Below are 21227 nucleotides of genomic sequence, written 5' to 3'. Positions count from 1 at the left end.
ATCTATAGTTGTTTATGAAAAGGTCCATTTTTGCTTTAAGTCATATACAGACAGCATAATGAGGCACACGTATCATATTTTATGTCATTGTTTTCATAACTTCAAAACTGCACACGACTATTTAGCTCATCTACCATTGTGTTAAAGCAGCTGCAATTAATATCTCATCACAGCATACACTTCAACAGAGGGGGTGGGGTTCAGCACACACACTAATTACAGCCTCATTTTAGGGGCAACTTAGTTCACACCATTTTCACCTGTTTCAAGTAATTGAAAGGTGTGGCTCATTAGGCTTTTTGGGGAAGGGAAAACCGTTCTTACAACCTCACTAGCACAACTGAAGTTAATCACACTCATTTGAAAGCTTCACTTTAGCTACTAAATGCCCCAACAACTCATTACTTATCAAACCGTACGTCACACATTAGTTCACTCATATCTATAGTTGAACTACTATCAACGACACATTATCACACACTGCATGTCTTGTCTTGTTTAGTCACAGCCACATTCATGTGTGCCACATCTTATATTAATGTACCACACATATCCTCTACCAAAAACAACACTTTTTGCAATATGACCACCTTCATGATAACCATTGTGAATGGTCATCTCATGATACTTATGTACATTATGATACTGATATCACTACACAACATATGATTTTTATGTACAAATTTAATGTATTTTTCCTCACGCATTACTGCAGAACCATAGTATGTTGTATGTTAGGGAACTCAAAAGTTCTAAGTACACAGGCATGTACATTGTTATTACAACTATTTATGTTCACTTTCACACACACATTTTGGGTTAAGGAAATGATGCTGTTAGATACTCATAAATACAGAACATACAATAACTGTTTGTTCAATATTTACACATGTAAATGTAAAACTTATGTTATTGTTATATATAGTTGCCCCTGAAGGACATGTGTCACCTGAGACTGAACAAGTGTCTTCACCTGGGTCAGCCAGCTCAACACACCTAGAAGGTGAGTGTATCAGTTGGTGGCCATATAATATGTGCTCTTCTATATGTTATGTTGTCATGTTCATTATTTGTTTTGCACATCTTCTTTAAATAGGATTACTTAGTGTCAGTGAAAATGAAGTGTAAGGCAACTTGTATTGTGTTAGTGATGTTAACTATCATGTAGGAGTTTTGAGTTTACAGCAAGTTTTCATTCACTCATATTTCATACTGAGTCCAAACATTATTCTTAAGTCAAGGTAGTTTTTAATGTGAGGTTATAAAACGTATGGAAACATGTTAGTTGTTACTTATGACACAGTACAATTACATAGCAACACAGCAGAGATTAACATGACATTTAATAATTTGTACATTTATTTGTAGAACATGATGAAGAGGATTATGATGATGATGATGATGACGCCACCGCCATACACACACAAATAGAAGCAAGTGACCATGAAGACGTTCCAATTGAAACTGTTTTACCGGCAAATCGTCCAGCAAATACGACATACGATGCAATTGTAGCTTCTGAGGGAAAAATTGTGGAAGCAGAAAATCGTCGCCATTCTGACTTCATGACAGTGCTGGAAAGGATGATTGCACTGCAGGAAGAAACAGTTTCACAATTGGCACATCTCCACAGAGTCTTCATTGAAGTGCCGAAACAGTTGCAAAAAATCAACACCTCATTCGAAGCATTAGTTGTTCAGCAAACACAAGCTAATTACTGGAGAATGACTAATGTACCACAATTCAACACCTCCCAGCCAGGATCTGTTCATGCAGGTCAGTTTTCACCACATTCATCTGATATTCATTCACCAGGCCCAAATGTTACCGGTCAAGTAGCAGAGATTGCTGTGCAGGTTCCTGACGACATACTACCACTGCCATCTGTACAAAATCAGCAGCTGACACCTACAAAGGAGCCCACAAAAACAAAATACAAGCAGTTACTACTGACCAGTTTTTGGTCAAAAACAACAAAAGACACACATGAAACAGACCAACCATCACTTGTGCAGTGTCTACCAACTTGCTCACAGTCACTACCCAAAAGCCCTGTAGGTGAATCACTGCCCAAAAGCCCTGTAGGTGAATCACTGCCCAAAAGCCCTGTAGGTGAATCACTGGCCACAAGCCCTGTAGGTGAGTCACTGGCCACAAGCCCCGTAGGTGAACAGTCACTGCCCAAAAGCCCTGTAGGTGAGTCACTGCCCACAAGCCCTGCCCGTGAAGTGCCAGAGGCCACTCAAAGTGGCTCTGCTGTGCCTAAAGTTGGTGGCAAAAGAAAAAGGAAAATTCAAGAGACAACAAGCAGGCCTGTTACTCGCTCGCAAAAGGAACAAAAAAAATAAATGTTATAATTCAGAAAATATGTCTTTGGCCTTGTTTTGTTGACTTCACATTATCTAATTACTATTGTATGTATGCTGAAGACTGTGTTGTTTCCAAACTTTCAAGTATGTTCTTGTACACGTGAAGTTTTGGAAATGTTAACACTCAATTAATGAATAGTGTTATAAATATTTATGTATTAATCGTCTGTTCAGTAATGGTCCACCTGGAACCAGTTGCAAAGTTTAGAGAAGCTGCCATTGACTTTGCAGCAAAACATTGCATTTGGGTGTGTTAATTGATGTAAGAATTGCATATGCATATTAGTCACATGCATTTATAAAAACACCTAAGTAACTGCAAACATCTTTCTTGTACGTGTACAGCAGGATTATGTGTAAATTATTACTTACCTTTGCCTTGCTTGGGCATTCTAATTTTGTCCTTTAATCATTTGTGTGTTCTTGTTTCAATAACATCTCAGAATGTATAAAAATATATATACACACACACTGAGTGTGTGTGTGTGTGTGTGTGTGTGTGTGTGTGTGTGTGTGTGTGTGTGTGTGTGTGTGTGTGTGTGTGTGTGTGTGTGTGTGTGTGTGTGTGTGTGTGTGTGTGTGTGTGTGTGTGTGTGTGTGTATATATATATATATATATATATATATATATATAGTACTATATAAACTGGTATACATGTATTTTACAAACTAATACACTTCATGCTTCCTTGTGAAAGCACACTATTTTAATAATACAGGCATAATGTTTGAGAAATATCCTAAGTATGAGACTCTAACAGTATTGTGCTTAAACAAATGTTTATTACGTCATTCAATCATGTTTCTCACCATTTAAATAGGTTTCATACAAGGTATACTTACTGCCATCAATGTTGTGTGTACTCCTGCAATATTAAAATAAATAAAATATAATATATAAATATATATATTTTTATAAGAGAGATATATTTAGATATATATATATACACACGTATTTAAACTCATGCAGACAGGGAGTTAACCAGACTTTCACATACACACAGAAATGTAAGCGGGGAAAAAACATTTCTTTTTGCAGGTGTGTGTTTGTACTGATATGCCTGGCTAAGAAATATTTTCACACAGTGGTCTTTGTTAGTTTTCAAAAAAACACTATGTGAACGCATTCAAATTCTAGGGATGTTTTTCACAAACGAGATAAAAGAAGGAGAAATGTTTCTCCCACAGTCCCATATCACAAACCACAACTGTTAACCCAATTAGACAAACAAATCCAATTGGCGTTTGAAATAAGGAGTCAAAGTAGTTAGTTTTGTTGACCTTGACAAGGAAAAACAGGAGTTTGTTAGCCATTCAGCACATTCATTTTGATGAGCAAATAACACAGACCTGCACACAGCTTTTGTGCTACTCAGACATGGATGAATGAATTCGTTAACAATATTAATCCCCTTTTAGGGTATAAGTACATGATCTGTGAAGCCATCTTGAACAGTCGCGGACAGAAAGCAAGCACACGCCAAATCGATGATTTCATTCGAGCAAAATATCCTTATTACCAAGACCGTAAGCATGCACGGAATTTTAATTCCTCAATAAGATTCACTTTATCAAGTAATGACTTTTTTGAACGTGACCAGGATAAGCTACAACACACCTATGGTTTCTGGAAGATTGCCCCGGAAAAACAATTTCTCCTGAAAGACGGCACTTATATTGTCGTGAAAGGCATATTTATTCCTAATGGCAATAGCAATGTATCCGCTACTACTGATCCGTTTGAATCGATACGTGCTGCAATATCTGCAGCCTCCATTCCTGAAACCCACATTGTACAAGAACAAAAGTACTATGATTATGTACCAAGCCTTTCAGCTGAAAATGCATTGGAATGGGAACCCGAAGAAATGAACCTACCTCCCGACCAATTATTTGAAGAAAGCAGTGGCGATTCCTATGAGCGCATCCTGGAGGAGATATGTGTCATACTGGATTCAGCGGTTGGGTCAAGCGTGGATGAAAATGCCTTGCATTTCTGGAGCGACCAGTTGCAGCCAGGCGAAGAGTTAATTCTAGAAGAATGGTAAATATAACAATCGTTATGCGTTGACTCTGCGTTTAAATTTTTTTTTTTTTTGTAACCACCATTTTCCCTTTCAATGCGTGGATACAGCGTAACATTGCAGACTGCATAACATGTAGCGATCACAAACAAATTGTTTCCTAATACAATATAGTAGAACCTGAAAGAGTAGTACACATTGCTGACGGTATACATATACGTACTTTCCTATCCCTTTAAACATATTAGCAACATTTTTCCATAACTCTAACACATACCTGTTTTGTTATCATGCAACATCTACAACATTGAAAACCGGGTCCACCACGTATGACGTGGGACCCTTGTCATGGGCCAAGGCGTCCTTAAAAAGGATTACGGATGTAAGTCCCGCCCCCAAGCGACGTGCGCGCCTCAAAGCCTATTGGCTGTCATGTTTTGTTATAGTAACGGTAACTGCAGTGTGTGATGCGTGCGGCTCAGTGTTTGTAGGCGTACCCTGGGCGTTAGCCGAATGTTAATTGAGTGGGAGGAGTGTTAGCGTGCGTTTCACGCTGGCTTAACATGACGTCACACGTATTGCATTTGCGCATTGTGTTATCGGCCGTCCTTTCTGTCCAAACACGTCTGGTTTAAAAGAATACAGATGTACTCGTTTAGAATGATTTTAGTTTCATCTTCATTGTATTTGAAATAAAGATGTGATGTTTACTGGTATTTTCTACATGTATTGAACGCACAACGTTCGCTTTGTTTTGCGCATGCGCTAACAGTTAGTGGAGCCAAGCGTGAAGTGCGTGCGCACACTAAGATGTGCGCGCACATTTTTCAGTATACAGGCAACGTTCACTTCATATACATAGTTATGGCTGCTACAAATGATAATAAAAATTACATACTGATGTACACTTGTAGTTGTAACATATAAATGAGTGACGTGTGTATGTACACAATCATATAGAGCTGTGTAACGCGTTGTCACGGATACATATATAGTAAGGTGCCATCTTTGACCATCATGTGTTTGCTGTATTTCAGAGATGTCGGGGAAGATACAATCGGATCAATGTATGATTTCAGAAGAGTCTACCTTTATATGAGATGATTGTGAGGAGGAGCCACCGACTACTATACTACATATGGAACTAATTTTATATTGCTTGCAGCGCTTATTAACAAACAATTAAAAAAGTGATACCCTTATGCCTATATTGCATAAGCACTTAATTAACATAATGATGTTGCAAAATAGTGCCTCTTGAATTTTTCTTGAGTGTTCTTTAATGACTACTAACATTTTATGACATGGTGTGTTTTTTATATAACAACCATTCCCACTCTGCTAACACATTTGTGTATTCTATTGTGTAATGGAACGTATGACTGTCGAAACTATGTAACAATAATAATAATAATAATATGAGCATGTTCATGTATAGGGCTGCTAGTTGTACGCAGCGATTTACAGACACATGTTTCAGCCTGAGGTCCCTGGCCCGTGGAACGTACAAATGTTTTTTTGCCGCATGAGGCACAGGGAGATAAAGTGACTTGGCCAAGGTCACAAGGAGCCCACACCGGGAATTGAACCAGACTCCCCTGCTTCAAACTATCAGTGCCAGTGTGTGTCTTTACTCACTGAGCCACTCCTTCTCCCAATGTAAAGGACACTTACAACCAAGTAGCCATTTATATTTAAAATCTCTTGTTACATGGGTATGTAGATAAAATGGTTTGGGACTGTAGCAAATAATGTTACTGGCCAGATGTTATGGTCCCCTCCAATGCATGATGTTCTGAATATGACATCACCATCATGTTATGAAGTACGTTTCTGTGTATATTTCATTAACCTAACTAACTATAGTTTACGGTGTTTATTAATCGTTTAAAAATACATAGTATAGTCAATATGATGATATAAGCTACCATAATAAAGCTGGTGTTATCATTTGTCGGTGTTATACATGGATCCTACACCAATTGATAGAGACACAAACAGTTGTCTTAAAAAGTGTGTCTATGCTAGTGATGAATGTGCTCCCGTAAGTAAACAAATAAGTACAGTTATCCCCTTTTCTCCAAACACCTCTATATTACATTAATGGAAATTATAAGGAAACATACATAAAATGTGATGAAATGTGAGTAATCATTTTGTAATACAATGCACATGAAACCTCAAGAGTAGCTAAATGCATATACATGATACAGAAAGTACATATATGTAACATTTGTGTTTAAACCAATATGTTGGGTTTTTAGTTCAAATAATTATAGGAAGATTGAGGTAGCCACATCTTATGAGAGATGTCAGCAAATATACATACCATGATCAGTCATACTGCAAATATACCTATAATGCAAAGGAACAATATATAAATTGCAAACATTGACATGCCATCTTCAGTACCGTAAACAACACATCAAAGTGTGTATTTGGTGTTAAATGTGCAACACCATGTATATTTAATGACATTCAAAATGTAAATGAGCCTGGTGTACACATCATATGGATGTACATGTTACACTGCACCAATAACATTGTATGTAAGCATACTAGAAGCATGAATGAGTATGGGCATAATATGTGTATTGTGTTAGCATAAGGAACAACACAATGCTAAAATATTAGTGCTTTGTTACCCCAGTTGTATTCACATACACACAACTAAAGTACAATTGAAGAGGGATTATATAACCTGTGCAACAATAACATACCGGTGCCACATCCCTTTGTGCACACAGCAGAGAAAAGAAAGGTGTGCAACCCATATTCATCTGTGTCCTAACAGAAGGTTATATAAAAAAAAATTATTGTTAAGATAACATAATGTAAGTATAAAAGTAGAACTTGGAACATATCTGTTTTTACTTACAAGAAAAAAATGAATTGATGAGATTCTGGCGTGTCTGGCCACCACTGGCTGTTTGTTCATTTTCAGCAGCTACATGGGTGGGATGCTCGTCTACCAAAGGCTCAGCTAGGTCTGATTGTACATTGTGCCTGAGTGCAACATTGTGCAAAATGCAACAGGCAAGGATAATATCAGACACTTTTTGAGGCTTGTATAGAAGAGCCCCACCAGTTCTGTCCAGACACCTAAATCTGGTCTTGAGTAGGCCAAATGTCCTCTCTATAACAGATCTTGTAGATATATGGGCTGCATTGTACCTCTCCTCTGCTTCAGTTTGAGGGTTTAGCACCGGAGTCAAGAGCCATGGCCTAATTCCGTATCCTGAGTCACCTATAATGAATGGAGCACACATAAGCTGACATTAGTGATCAAATGGTACAATGCCAACATTCCTAAATAAAAATGTGTTTTGTGTTATAACATGTAAATGTGTACTCACCCAGCAGCCAACCATATTCAAAATGTCCCTCTTCGAACGCATGGAAGACTGAAGAGTTCCTCAGGATAGAGGAATCGTGACTGGAACCAGGGAATTTGGGTACCACATGCATTATCCTCATCGTCGCATCACATACCACCTGTACATTGAGTGAATGGTAGTGCTTCCGATTGCGGTACACATGCTCACTCTGACTAGGTGCAATCAAAGCAACATGTGTGCAATCGATTGCACCCAGCACACATGGTATCCCTGCTATATTATAAAAGCCAGTCCTGACTTCCAGCCACTCTGTCGCCTCTGTAGGAAAATGAATATAATTCCTAGCGCGTCTATTGAGTGCATAGAGAAACTGGGTCAAGGCCCGCGAGAATGTAGATTGCGAGACCCCGCCCACTATGCCCACAGTTGTCTGGTATGACGCGGAAGCAAGATAATGTAATGAGCACAGCATTTTAACAAGCCCAGGGACTGCACGACCTCTGGCTGTGAAAAAATCTAAATCTCCCCTTATCTCCTGATAAAGAGCTAAGATTGCTGCTGAACTCAAACGATAGCGACTTACAATCTCCTCCTCACTCATCCCATCTAACAGGGTTCTCTCCCTGTACAGACGCGGACGAGGCACAACTTGTCTCCTCTGTCTTCTCCTCTGATCTCCTGTCCCTCTCCCTGTCCCTCGGCCTGTCCCTCTCCCTGTCCCTGTCGTATCCGCGTCACTGTCCCTGTCACTGTCCCTCGGTGTGTCCCTCCCTTGCCCTATATGATTGTCTTCATCATCAAGCATGTCATAGAAAAGAATGTTCCTCCGTCTCCTAAACAATCTCAACATTTTGAAATGAGTAGCTGTGAATGAGCAGGTAATGGGCGTCCTTTAAATAGGTATAATGATGTCAGGTGACATAGTAAAATGCAAGGTTTTACATGAACATAATAAAGTACTTGTGTGGCAAGCTGTGTGCAGTTGTTGTGTGTATTCTGCAGGGAATGATGATATTTGCCAATGATGTGACGTGATGCTTTGTAGAAACATTGCTTGCAAATAAATAGTTGCATGTGCAATGCATGTAAAACTTGTGAACGCAAGAGTCAGTCATGTAATGAGACAAAAAGGCTGAGATTGATGTGGGAAAAGTTTTGTGTAACATGTGTAATTAGCCATGTTATTGTGACATGTTGCCAACAATGAATAGTCGTGTGCATATGCATGCATTTCTGTAAGGAGGATAGTTGCTATAGAATGAGTTTACAAGGTGTCCCAATGCTGAATTACTGTACATGTGTGTATAAGTTAGGTTGAAGTGCTTGTAATGCTACGGTTACAATGTAAACATGCAATGTGATTGAGCGTCCAATAAGTGACGTCATGAAAATAGGGAGGACCAAACGTAGATGTAAACATGAGAATTTAGATGTACATGAACGTTTAAAGATGCGTGACACATTACAAGCATTGTGTAATGTAAAGGAACATGAATATACGGTGTATGTGTGACATGTGTGACATGTGTAACATCATGTAAACAATTGTCGATCAATGCAGTAAAATGTGTGCTATGATGTGAGGTTCTCCTTTAAGAGTTGAGTATAGTATTTTCCCTTGCCACATCATCACATGATGAGTAATGTGACCCGCAAATGCTGCAAACATGTAAAAGTATAATGTTATGCAAATAATACACGTCAGCCGTGACACAATGCAGGGAATGCCCCCCACACTGTAATGCAAATGACGTTTGTATTGTGAGCAATGAAACGTAAACAGTACTATACTGTTATACGTCCCCGCTCCATTGACTCCATTGATGTACAGAAGATTTTTTTTTTCTAAGTGCCGTTCCGGCAGCCTTAGCGATCGTTCTCCCGTCCAAACTGCCAACTTTAGTTGGCGGGAGAAATCGGCCATACCATCTCAATTTCGTAGTGCCGATCAGCCCCGATAAGCTGTTTTTTTTTGTTGAATCCAGCCGATTTAAAAAAGTGGCGATCTGTGGCGAAAACAGGCTTATCGGCAGCCGACTGGCCATAACAAAATAATCGGCTCCGAAACCTGGCGAAATCAAGCACTTATCGGCGCTTACTGAATCTCAAACCCAATTTTGGCTATAAAATGGTGATAATTCCCTTATCAACGCTTACTGCATGAGGCCCTAAGTCTTTCCATCTTATGACTTTGTCATGGGTTATGTTCATTCCCTTGGGATCGCAGTAGGCGGCGGAAATAGCCTGCAACTGGCATCCTAACGAATCTGCAACTCGTAGTTCGGAGAAGGCCACCTGATCATTGATGACGGCTGCTATGCTACACATTGCTCGCATCCCAGGCCCGGGGATCTCTTCCCATTCATCATCATCGGGAGTAGCACTTAATCCTGGTCTTCGTGATAGAGCATCAGCTCCAATGTTCAAAGGCCCCGGCTTGTACTTCAGAGAGAATCTGTTGTTACATAGGGTTGCCAGCCATCGGTGCCCTGCTGCATCCAACTTGGCGGAAGTATTGATGTACGTGAGGGGATTGTTATCCGTCCTTACCTCAAACGTAACACCATAGAGGTAATCATGACGTTTCTCTGTGATCGCCCATTTGAGAGCCAGGAACTCTAGCTTGTGTACAGAGTATTTCTGTTCACTGGGTGTCAGACTGCGGCTGATGTAGGCTACAGGCCGAAGACCCTCTGGGTGCTTCTGATGTAAGACAGCGCCCAGTCCATAGAGTCTGGCATCCACATGCAGAACGTATGGTTGTTCTGGATTGGCATACGCAAGCACTGGTGCTTCAGTCAGGCTTTTCTTCAAGTTCAGGAAGGCCCGCTCACACTCGGACGTCCACTTATTGCCAAACGGTTGACGGGCCGACGTGGCCTTCCTTCCGGTATCTTCAGGGTATATCTTCAACAGATTGTTCAGGGGTTTAGCTCGACTAGAGTACCCTTCCACGAAGCGACGGTAATACCCACAGAAACCCAGGAATTATCGCAGTTCCGTGACATTCTCGGGACACGTTGAAAGTGGTGAAGAGGCGGTCACAGCAAAAAATCAGGTTCAGGAATACTCCCTTAGACTTTCCTACATTCTCGGGACGCGGCCAGTTCACTACCGCTTCTACTTTGGCTGGATCGGTAGCAATTCCTTGAGCAGACACGATGTGTCCCACGTAGGTCACCGAGGTGTGACAAAACCGACACTTCAATCCTTCTTTTCCAAGACGGTCTATCACCTTCAGCAGCCTCTCTTCGTGCTCTTCCAGGGTCTTCCCGAAGACAATGATGTCGTCCAGGTAGACAAGACACTCCCGAGGGTTCATGTCCCCGATTGTTTTCTCCATCAGTCGCTGGAAGGTAGCAGGAGCTCCACATATACCTTGGGGTATACGCGTAAATTGGTAGAAGCCCAGGCTGTCTTTTCCTGGTCCTCTTCACTCATAGGTACCTGGTAGTACCCAGATCGTAAGTCGAGCACACTAAACCATTGGCTCCCGGTTAGAGCATTCAGGATTTCTTCAATGCGAGGAAGGTTGTATTGACCGGGTACCGTACGATTATTCAGAGTTCGATAATCGATGCACAATCTTACATATCCATTCTTCTTCCTTACCACCACTATGGGTGATGCATAAGGTCTCTGAGACTCCGTCAATATCCCAGCGGTCTCCATTTCCTTCAGGACATTCTTTACATCGTCCACATCCCTGGGGGCGATGCGACGAGAGCGTTCACGGAATGGAGTGGCGTCACTCAACCTAATAGTGTGTTGGGCGCTGCGACTGCGGCCCACATCCATCTCGCTGGTGGACAATACCGTCCTTCTTTCATTCAGCTTGGCCGTCAGTCGATTCTTCCACTCAGTTGGCAGCGTCGAGTCTCCGAAGTTGTAGTCCAGATCGACTAACTGCAGCGGTGTTCACCTGGGGCACTGTTTCTACCAGGCTGATGGGATATATGCTGCCCAAACTTTGTCCTGCATCAATGTCCATCGGAAATGGAGAGATATTTTGAACATACACATAGGTTCGTAGAGGAATTCTGGTCGTCCACTCTCTCACTTCGGGTATTACCCTATACCCTCTCTGGGTCTCTTCCTCAGGGGTACTCTCCAGAGAGAACAGATGATCGGTCTCATCTCGATCGGGATAACAACACCAGACGGCCATGCGTTGCACTCCCCCTGGTAAAATAGTCGTCAATCCGCATTGACGATTGTAGAGGTCCCTGTGACGCTCTAAGGCATATACTCTGTTGCACTCCTCTCTCAGTATAGGGTCAAGGAGTGGATTGGCCATCGGCAATTCATTGGACTCTTTCAGGTAGTCTCTGATTACGGCTCGCACTATATCCGTATTTGTTCCCAAGATGACAGGGTACTGACACTGTCCTTGAGGCTTCGGGCATACCATCGCATACCATCGCCTCCACATGCATGGGGTGTTTCTTGCCGGTATTCAATTGAAGTATCTCCAGTTGAACTCTCACAATCCCATCGATGGGGTAATCTTCATTGCTCAACCCCCTCACCTTCATATGTTCCGCCGACCGCAGGGGACAGTGCTTAAGTTGTTGGTCGTAGAATTGTCGGTATATTATGGTCACTTGGGACCCGGTGTTCAGTAAAGCAGAGGCATAGACTCCTTCTACTACCACACGCATGATGGCAGAGGGGCCTACCTGACAGTAACCATCCCCGGCCGAGGTTCCATCGTCTGGGCTTAGGTCAGTAGGAGCTTCGGGAGGTGCAGGGGTGGCCTCGGATGTCTTGGCTTCTGTGATCTGTATCCAACAGATCATGGACCTAGCCGAGCTTCCTTTACTGGGCGTTTTCTTTTCTTGGGTGAATCCATCAGGGCACTCTCTGGAGAAATTACCTTTCTGTCCACAACCATAGCAGACGACATCTTTAGGATCCAGTTGTCTAGCGTAAGTGGGGGAGGATCTCCCAGAAGTCCGGCCTTTTGTTGAGGGCGACATGGGTGGCTCCTCTTCCTCTTTGACAGGTTTCTTGATCCGGCGAGCGGAGGCTCCCGGGATGTCACTCACAGGGGGATCTTTGACCTTGGGGCCTGTATGCAGCTTGGTGTAGGCTTCATGCCCCTTGACGATCCCCAAAATGTCCATGAAGGTAGGGGGAGGCCCCTCCATTAGTGAGCACCTGATCATGATAACTATGTGATGCGTGGGGATGGCCCCTCGGAGGAACTGCTTGCGCCGATATTCGTCCATCTCTGAGGCTAGAATGAGGCCGCAAGTTCGCAATTTCCACAGGACCAGCTGAATTCGTTGAAGGAAATCGGACAGGTCTTCCTTCTCCTTCTGTCTGAGACCGTAATATTTGAACCACAGCTCACTCTCCTCTTCGTCTTTGCCATAAATCTGTACTAACAAGTCTACCATATGATGAGCAGAGAGATCAGGGTCTTGGTCATGCTGTGCACTGACCATGGTGGCTGCCGGGGGTCTGAGGCTTTCCAGGATTCTCTGACGTCTTACCGCTTCAGAGCAGGGCCATTCATCGATCACCTTGAGGGTGTGTTCCTTCCAAGAATCGATGCTTTCTTCGCCTGCGGGGACAGGAACCATTCCTGAAAACGCCTTCAACTTCCTGTAATTTTGAGCTTGGGCGGACATAGTTATAGCTTCCACAAGCTGCGGGAATGTCACTCCTAGCATGGAGCCGCCACTGTCTGAGGAACTTGCAATCCCCACTCCCTGACAGTTAGGGGTTGGGGTGAAGCTGTTCATTAACCGGTTAGGGACCGGTGATGTTGGCGGGCTACCGGCCCAGCTGGTGGCCCCTTGCCTAGCATCAGAAGAGAAAGTCACTCGGGGTAGGGATATGTCTGATCTGATGGGTGTACTGGCAGCCATATCTTTGCCTTACCAACCCGCATGTCTGGTAAGGGAAGTTATATGACTGGAAATGGTTACAGGGTAAATTAGAGGGCACCCTTGCGGTAAAGTCTCTGGTAAATATACTACTTGTGGACCTCTATCAGGGGGTATAGCTTGTTCGGTGGCCAGCAATAGGGTGTTCTCTTGCTGGTCAATGTTGTAGTGCTTGCTGATGAAGCGGGCGCCCGCCAGACCAGGTAATGTCTTTACTGCGCTGCAGACAGTAAACATGGATACATCGGCAGGTACCCTGTCTACGGCGACTACGTGTCGCAGGAGCTCTCCTAGCTTGTCAGCCCAGTCGGCCACTTGTTTGGGCATGAGTGCAGACATGCTGACTGATAGGATACTACGTGAACTACTGAGTAGGGCACCCCAGGGCAATCTCAGCAGCGCCTCCAAATGTAACGGGTATTCCCTGTAAATATAGACGCTACTACCTGCTGTGTAACCTGTGTGCCTCTCAGGAGCCTAAGCCTCCGCTTGGGGAGCCTGGGGTACATACATATAATACGAACTCGTGGTGCAACGCCTCCACCTGGTTGGGATACCAACGGAGTGGGAGGAGGCCCTCACAGGAAACAATCACGTTAAGCAAACAGTTGTAAAACAGAACAGGCTTTACTGCATATATATAAGCATAACATTCACTAAACACATTAACGGTTAGCACTGCATAAGGATATTGCATAATCCCCACACCCACCACCGTGTACCCCCACACTGTGTCTACAGAATGAACCCCCCTTGTCCCGTGGTCAGCGCTGCCACTATGTGAGAGTACTCTCGTGTGTGCACGTGCGTAACGTTACCTGCCCAGTGCGACGGCACCTGGGCCTTAAAGACTCTTCACAAAATGCAAATTACCAATTGATTGGCACAGTGGTATATCATGCCCATATAATATGAGCATGATTTACCACAATCACAGCCAATGGACAACCAAAAAAATTAACAGCCACCAACAATATAAAATTAAATAAAAACTATCACCAAATAAACAACAATAAAAAAGTAAACGAAAAAATACCAGAAATCAATAAAGCAATAACAAATAAATACCAAAATTAAAATCAAAACACCAAAAAAACATAAATAAGTACTTATGTATGCCCTCTAGGGCTATACATATATACAGTGACAAGCAATGCAATTTTTGACAAAATGCTTGCTTTTATTCATTTTAAATGTATTTTAGTTGTTTGCTTTTAATTATTTCTGCTATTTTTTTTGTGTTTTGATTTTGAATTACAGGATTTTTTTGTTGTGTTTCCAATTGTTTATATGTGTTATTTTGTTGGTGTTTGCTTTTTAATTGTGGTTTATTTTTGCTCATTAGTTTTTTAATAATGGTAATTATTTGGAGTTTTCTTTTATTTTGATTTTACTTTGATATTATTGGTGGCTGTTAATTTTTTTGGTTGACCATTGGCTGTGAAAGTGGTAAATCATGCCCATATTATGGGTATGTTGTACAACTGTGGCAATCAATTGGTTTATTGGCATTTGTAATGTTTTTATTTTCCTATGTAATGTGTTTTATTTGGGGTATTTTTTTTTATTCCCCTGTGCCAATCAGTGGGTAGCGGGGGTGGTGTCTCAAGGTAAGGGTGGCAAGGCCTCCTGGGTAGGTAGCGGGGGAGGGTTAACCCCTTAATGACTATAGTGGTTACTAACTGCTACAGTGATTAATTGGTTAGGGGCCATTAGTAATTTTTATTGTACTGTTGCTGTTCCTGCCCACGGAGGACAAGGATGGTGATGAGGATGAGGACAGCCTTCTTGACAGGGGTAAGTGCAAGTTTTATTTACTTTATGCTGCTGGTTTATGTTTTATTTTAAATGGACAAATGCACTATAATCCATATCTGGATAATATTAATTTTGTCCATTACTGTACTGTATGCATTGGGGGGGGAGGAGGGGATGAATTTATATCAATGTATTGCGCTTCCAGACACCTGCGGGAACCACCTGAGGTCCCTCGGACACCTGTGGGGACCACCCGAGGGCCGATAGACAACTGTGGGGCACACCTGAGGACCCCTGAACACCCACGGGGACCACCTCACAGACACATGCAGGGACCACCTGAGGACCCCCGCGGCCTCTGGTATCAATCATGTGGGGGTAGGGGAGGCTTTGTGAATCGCCCCCTAACAGTCTGAAGTATTTTTTTTTTCAATTGCATTGCATGTCATTATTACCAACATCAGTTATAGCTAACGCTATGCTCTTTACGGGAGAAAACCTGGCTTAATATTATATCATAGTTCTGTAAACTATGTAGCAATGTTACTGTTAAATTAGGTTAACGCAACATTAAGTGACTTCAAACTTTGTGGGTCTGGGTCTTAGAGCAGTTTCCGGACGGTATTGCAGCAAATTGGATTTAAAGTGCAAATGAGATGTGAAAACATGAGCTTTTTATACAATAATAATCCTTAATGAATATGACAAACATCAGATATTTATTGCATAACATTGCATTTTCAGACAATTGTGCATTGGCAATATCGCAGTTTAGTAAATAGGTCCTTAAATTATAAAATTAAATAAAATTTTGTATTTTTCTGACTATGGGATAATTGCTTTTGATTAATTCAATTAATGTTCTAAATCTCACAGAGATCTTGCAGTATAACTAAAAAAACAAATCTACATTTCTCCAAGTCAAACATGTCTACTCTAACTGTTCAATCTGGGCCTCAAAGCCTTCAGAAAGTGCAATTAATGAAAAGCAGCAGTCACTTGTGTTTATGTGTGTTATGAGGGGCCAGTTCGGCTAAAATTATTATTTTTGTCAACACCAGTACCACAAAGGTTTAGCTTATCATTTAACTTAGCAGCAACAGTTATAACATACCTGCAATTCCACCTGCTATCCACACAGAAGAGGCACTTGGTGCAGTGTTAGTGTCAGAAGTTATCCAATCACAAATAAATGTGTAGGGTATAAAGTACAAACAGTAACCAGGAATGTCTCTCAGAATCATTGCACCTGCACCGCGATACAGCCCTGCAAAACCTTTGTGCCTCAGGATAGAATTCAAACATTGTACTGGACCTTTGTAGGCTGTTTGGTAAGGAAGCATTGATGAGCGGTGATTTATGGACACTCTTCCTGTAGATGTAAAGAGATACAAATCATATGAGCATTCACATTAGTTTCATTATGATATTTCTACTTACTATGGTTACACAAAATTCTAAAGCAGTAAAGTTTTGAACCTTTTGTCCTTGAATATGTATGATATGCTAGCACAGTGTCAGTTGCTAGAAAGGAAATACATTGCTTGTTACAATATTTCCTTTTTCCTTTCAATTATGATATTTATTTGATAAACCTGTTCTGTTCTAGTCTGATGCAAATATGTAACCCCCTGTGTGATGCAATCAACACACTCGCACTGCCCCCTGGCAGGTTCCTCTCCAATGTGTGATAAACATGTGACTGTTAATGGACAGGAGAGTAGCCAATGATAATGGCTGTGGAAGAGGTAAGACTAAGAGGGAGAGGAGCCTTTAAAAAGGCAGGGCATCCACAGTGAAGAGAGATTTGTGTGAGCCTGAGTGTATCAGGCTCGGTGAGGGCGGCTGAGTGAGCACCAGTGCACATGGTGATAGGATCAGCGGATCCAAGTCAGGACGTGACCGGGAGTTCGAGTGCCATCGTAGTGGACCCTCAACGGCTACATAGCACAGTAGTACCATAGCACCCTTTTCAAAGTACAGGCCTGCCACAGTTAGTACACAATGAGCTCCCACGGTGTGCCGGCACCATCACAAAGCCAACATACCCAGGATGGGTAGCACATTCAAAACTGACACTGATTTATACCTGTGCAGCATTACTATTGGGTATAATTGTTTTATGACTATGCATGTGATGTGTAGGGGTCCTCTACTGAGGACCACCATGTATTAAGTTTGACCCATGGGATAGATAAAACCGTTGAACCCCCCCATCCCCATATATTGTGTTCTCGTTTGTTGCTGTCTGACCATAGGTCATGAGTGGCACCTTGAGTATCAGTAGGAACTAAGGCCCCACGACAGCAATAGTTACAAGACTAAAGGCTTAAATGGGGGGGAGAGGGAAAGGAACGAAGCACTATGTCCAGTGCTGTAAAAAACAGCGAATGAAACCACAGGGTGTACGTTCCCAATAATAAAGCTATTTAATGGATCAAAAATCGATTACAAAACACACCAACGCGTTTCGGACTTAGACAGTCCTTTATCAAGGTGAATATACAAATTCTAAAAAGAGTGTGATTTATACTTACCCCCGAGCCTCGTGGACCAGTTGTAGTGACTTCCGGGTGCGTCACGTGTCACGGGCGCTGACCCCGCGACCTGCGGCGTCATCCCGTCAGCCACTGCAGTAGCGGTGCATAGCCGCAAAAGGCGCGTGACGTCACTGCGCACAGGATCACTAGGGGAGAGCACAGCATCTGTGTAACTCACCACAGCATCTGCTAATGCTACTCGTCCTGTGTCCTGGATCGTACAGTGCGCGTGACGTCACCACGTCGGGCGCGTGACGTGAACGCGTCAAAATGCATCCCACTGCTTAGCAACATAGTTCACTCGGCTCTGGGGAAGAACAAATCAATAGGAAAAAACTTTATTAACACTTAACAATAACACTCTCCATGTACAGCAATAGAATAAAAACAAAAAAGATGAAAATAATAAGAAAATGACTAATAAAATAATACTAAACGTTAAAAACAAAATGTTATAAAAGCAATTAATCAATAAACAATTAAATGACAACCTTGGAGAATATAATATCCATTTAATCTTCATGGTGAACTGTATAATGTTTGTAAGGTTGGTATCATGTACTTGTTTAGATATTACTAGTATGTGTTAACATAAACAACCTAATATTATTATGGTACAAACAAGTTCTGAACCTATGAGGAAAAGAGACTGAACTTGGAATTGCAAACATGTTCTCATAGCGAATGATTATTTCAATATACACATAAAGATGTAATCATTAAATGTATAAACCTTATGATATATAAGTAATTATGCTATCCCAGGTTTGCAACCAACGAAACAATACAATTTGTGCAATAGCTTGTTGACAAACATTTATACAAAATATATTCAAAGAAGGGTTCAACACTGGTAGGTCAACAGAACTTAAGTATCGAATAGGAGAGAACCTATATCCCAGTCTGAATTCAGACCATTAGGGATACGGGTTTGTAAAGTAAATATCCAATAGAGCTCTCTTCTATTCAAGATACTCAATCTGTTGCCTCCTCTGATTGGATTCGGCACATGCTCAATGCCCAAGAAGGACATATTTTTGGAATCACCCATGCTACAATTACTAAAATGTTGGGATACAGGATGGTTGGTATCCTTCTTAATAATCAACCTTAAGTGTTCAAGGATACGAACCTTGAGATTTCTTATTGTCCTTCCTATATACTGCTTGCCGCAACCGCAGCTTAACAGGTACACCACATACGTAGTATCACAATTGATGAATGAATTTACGTAATATTTTTTCCCTGTTTGTTTAGAGAAAAATTCTGCCTTGCTATTCATATGTTTGCATATTTTACACTTTGAGCAAACAAAACTGCCCTTGGGTAATTTAACTGTTGGGGTCTTGGTGGATACAAATAGGCTACTAGAAACATGATTGGCAATTGTTTTAGCTTTCTTGAAGACTATTCGTGGTCCCTCCTCATAGATGGAGTGTAACATCGGATCTGCTGCTAAGACCCCCCAGTGTTTCTTGACTATCGCTTTGATCTGATTTGCTTGGTTATTATGTTGTATAACAAAAAACGGGGAGTTCGGATATGTATTAGATCTCTTATGGACCCTGTCCAATAAATTGGATCTTTCCATATTAGCAACCTCTGTACGTGCTTTCATAAGATCCTTTCTCAGGTAACCCCTGGCTTCAAACCTCCCCATCAGATCATGGGATTGTTTGATGAAGTCATCATGATTAGTACAAATTCTTCTCAACCTGATGAGTTGACTCTTTGGTATTCCTTTGATCAGAGTTTTGGGATGGCAGCTGTCAGCACGCAAAAATGTGTTTCGTGAGTTTGTTTTGCGATACACCGTTGTGATAATGTTTTTGTGCATATCAACGGAGAGTAACAAATCTAAAAAGTGAATGTGATAAAGATTGTGATTAGTGGTGAAATTTTAATTAAATTCATTTTTATTGAGATATTCAGTGAATAAAGTGAGAGAGTGCTCGTCCCCATTCCAAATAAAGATAAGGTCGTCAATATAACGCCTGTAAAATGTGATAAAGTGTCTAAAAGGATTTCTATCTCCAAACACATGGACCGCCTCCCACCAACCTAGGAATAGGTTTGCGTAGGAGGGGGCAAAACTGGTGCCCATCGCGGTACCACGCATCACACATTTTTTCTATTGTTAAAGGCTTAAATGGAAGGGTTACGCAAAGTTTCCATTAATTAATTATATTCCTCTCTTCAAACCTCTACGATTTTAGTTAAAGGGATCTGTATGAGACAAGTGCAGAAGTATAACTAGGGGACACATAGATTTGGGGTAAGTAAACATTGGCTTTCATTTAGCTTGTATATTCCAAAAACAACACAACTTTAAGGCAACATACAAAATAAACAAAACAGCCTATCCCTTTGTAAGGGCTGACCCACTCCTCCCAGAGAAGCCCTGGTCTCAGGGTGAGAGATTTCAGTCTCACACAAGTCTCTTTGTAAAAGCAGCAATGTCTCTTTATTGTACAAAGCTCACAATAGCAGCAGCAGCAGCAGCAATGTACAGGGTATCCGCCTCCTCTCCTTCTCCTCCAGGCTGTACCCCTTCAGGATGGGCTGTATGTAGCTCCAATACTCCCGACTCCCACCCCAAGGAGTATACTCTCAGGGTGAGGCTAGCTTTCCCCTCACCCCCTGCAGGGTGAGGGGCATTGGTCCACCACACTATAGTGCTATCAGCTGGCCGGTGCTTCTCCTCCAAATGTAAGCCTGCATTCTCCTGCCTCTGATCCCAGGGCAGGCCTCGCTCCTCTCACTCCTATAACAGGGCTCACTCTAATCCTGACTGTCCAGTCAGGCACTCCAACACTATCTGCCTGTCACAGACAGGAGCTGGCAACTAAATTGAGACAGCCCTGCCCATCATGATGTCAGCAGGCCCCTCCCCTGTGTCTCTTGCCTTCCACACAGAGTCAGAGGGCCTACCTCCACCAATCACGGTAGGGCTTGAAGCGGGGGAAACCCATGATAACTACTGGCGGCCTGCCCTTAGCAGGGCTTATACCAGTAGGAGAAAGATATATAGCCCAAAATCTTACCAGGGCTACACATACATACATACACAGTTATAGCATAGCCTCCGGCCGCTATTCTACTGTTGGGCCCCCACAGTGTAAGTCCTAGGAGGTACGGGCAATGTGAGGGGTTAATTCTCTTATGAAGGCCTAGCTTGTTGTGGCAGCCTGGATACACTGGCTGTATCCAGGGGCGGGCCTAACAACAACCAGAGAGTGTCATCCTGGGAGGATATTGGGTGGGTCACATACAGATAATGTGATACCTGTCAGTATCAGACCTG

At 42.2% G+C, this 21227-nt stretch overlaps 1 protein-coding gene across 5 annotated transcripts in view; it reads right to left on the bottom strand.

Annotated features, from left to right (window-relative positions):
- Window positions 1–21227, bottom strand: part of SLC25A48 (solute carrier family 25 member 48) — a 138604-nt gene that overhangs the window by 23247 nt on the left and 94130 nt on the right. For all 5 annotated transcript variants that reach the window (XR_012801765.1, XR_012801764.1, XM_075601195.1 and 2 more), the window contains one exon: window positions 16498–16755. Coding sequence is in view for 3 of the 5 variants with exons in the window: in XM_075601195.1 (XP_075457310.1) it covers window positions 16498–16755 (258 nt within the window). In the remaining 2 variants the exon portion in view is untranslated. The remainder of the gene's footprint in view (window positions 1–16497; window positions 16756–21227) is intronic.

This window comes from Ascaphus truei, chromosome 5 (genome assembly GCF_040206685.1).
Source record: "Ascaphus truei isolate aAscTru1 chromosome 5, aAscTru1.hap1, whole genome shotgun sequence".
NCBI lineage: Eukaryota > Metazoa > Chordata > Amphibia > Anura > Ascaphidae > Ascaphus > Ascaphus truei.
This window is presented reverse-complemented; position numbering and strand designations above follow the sequence as displayed.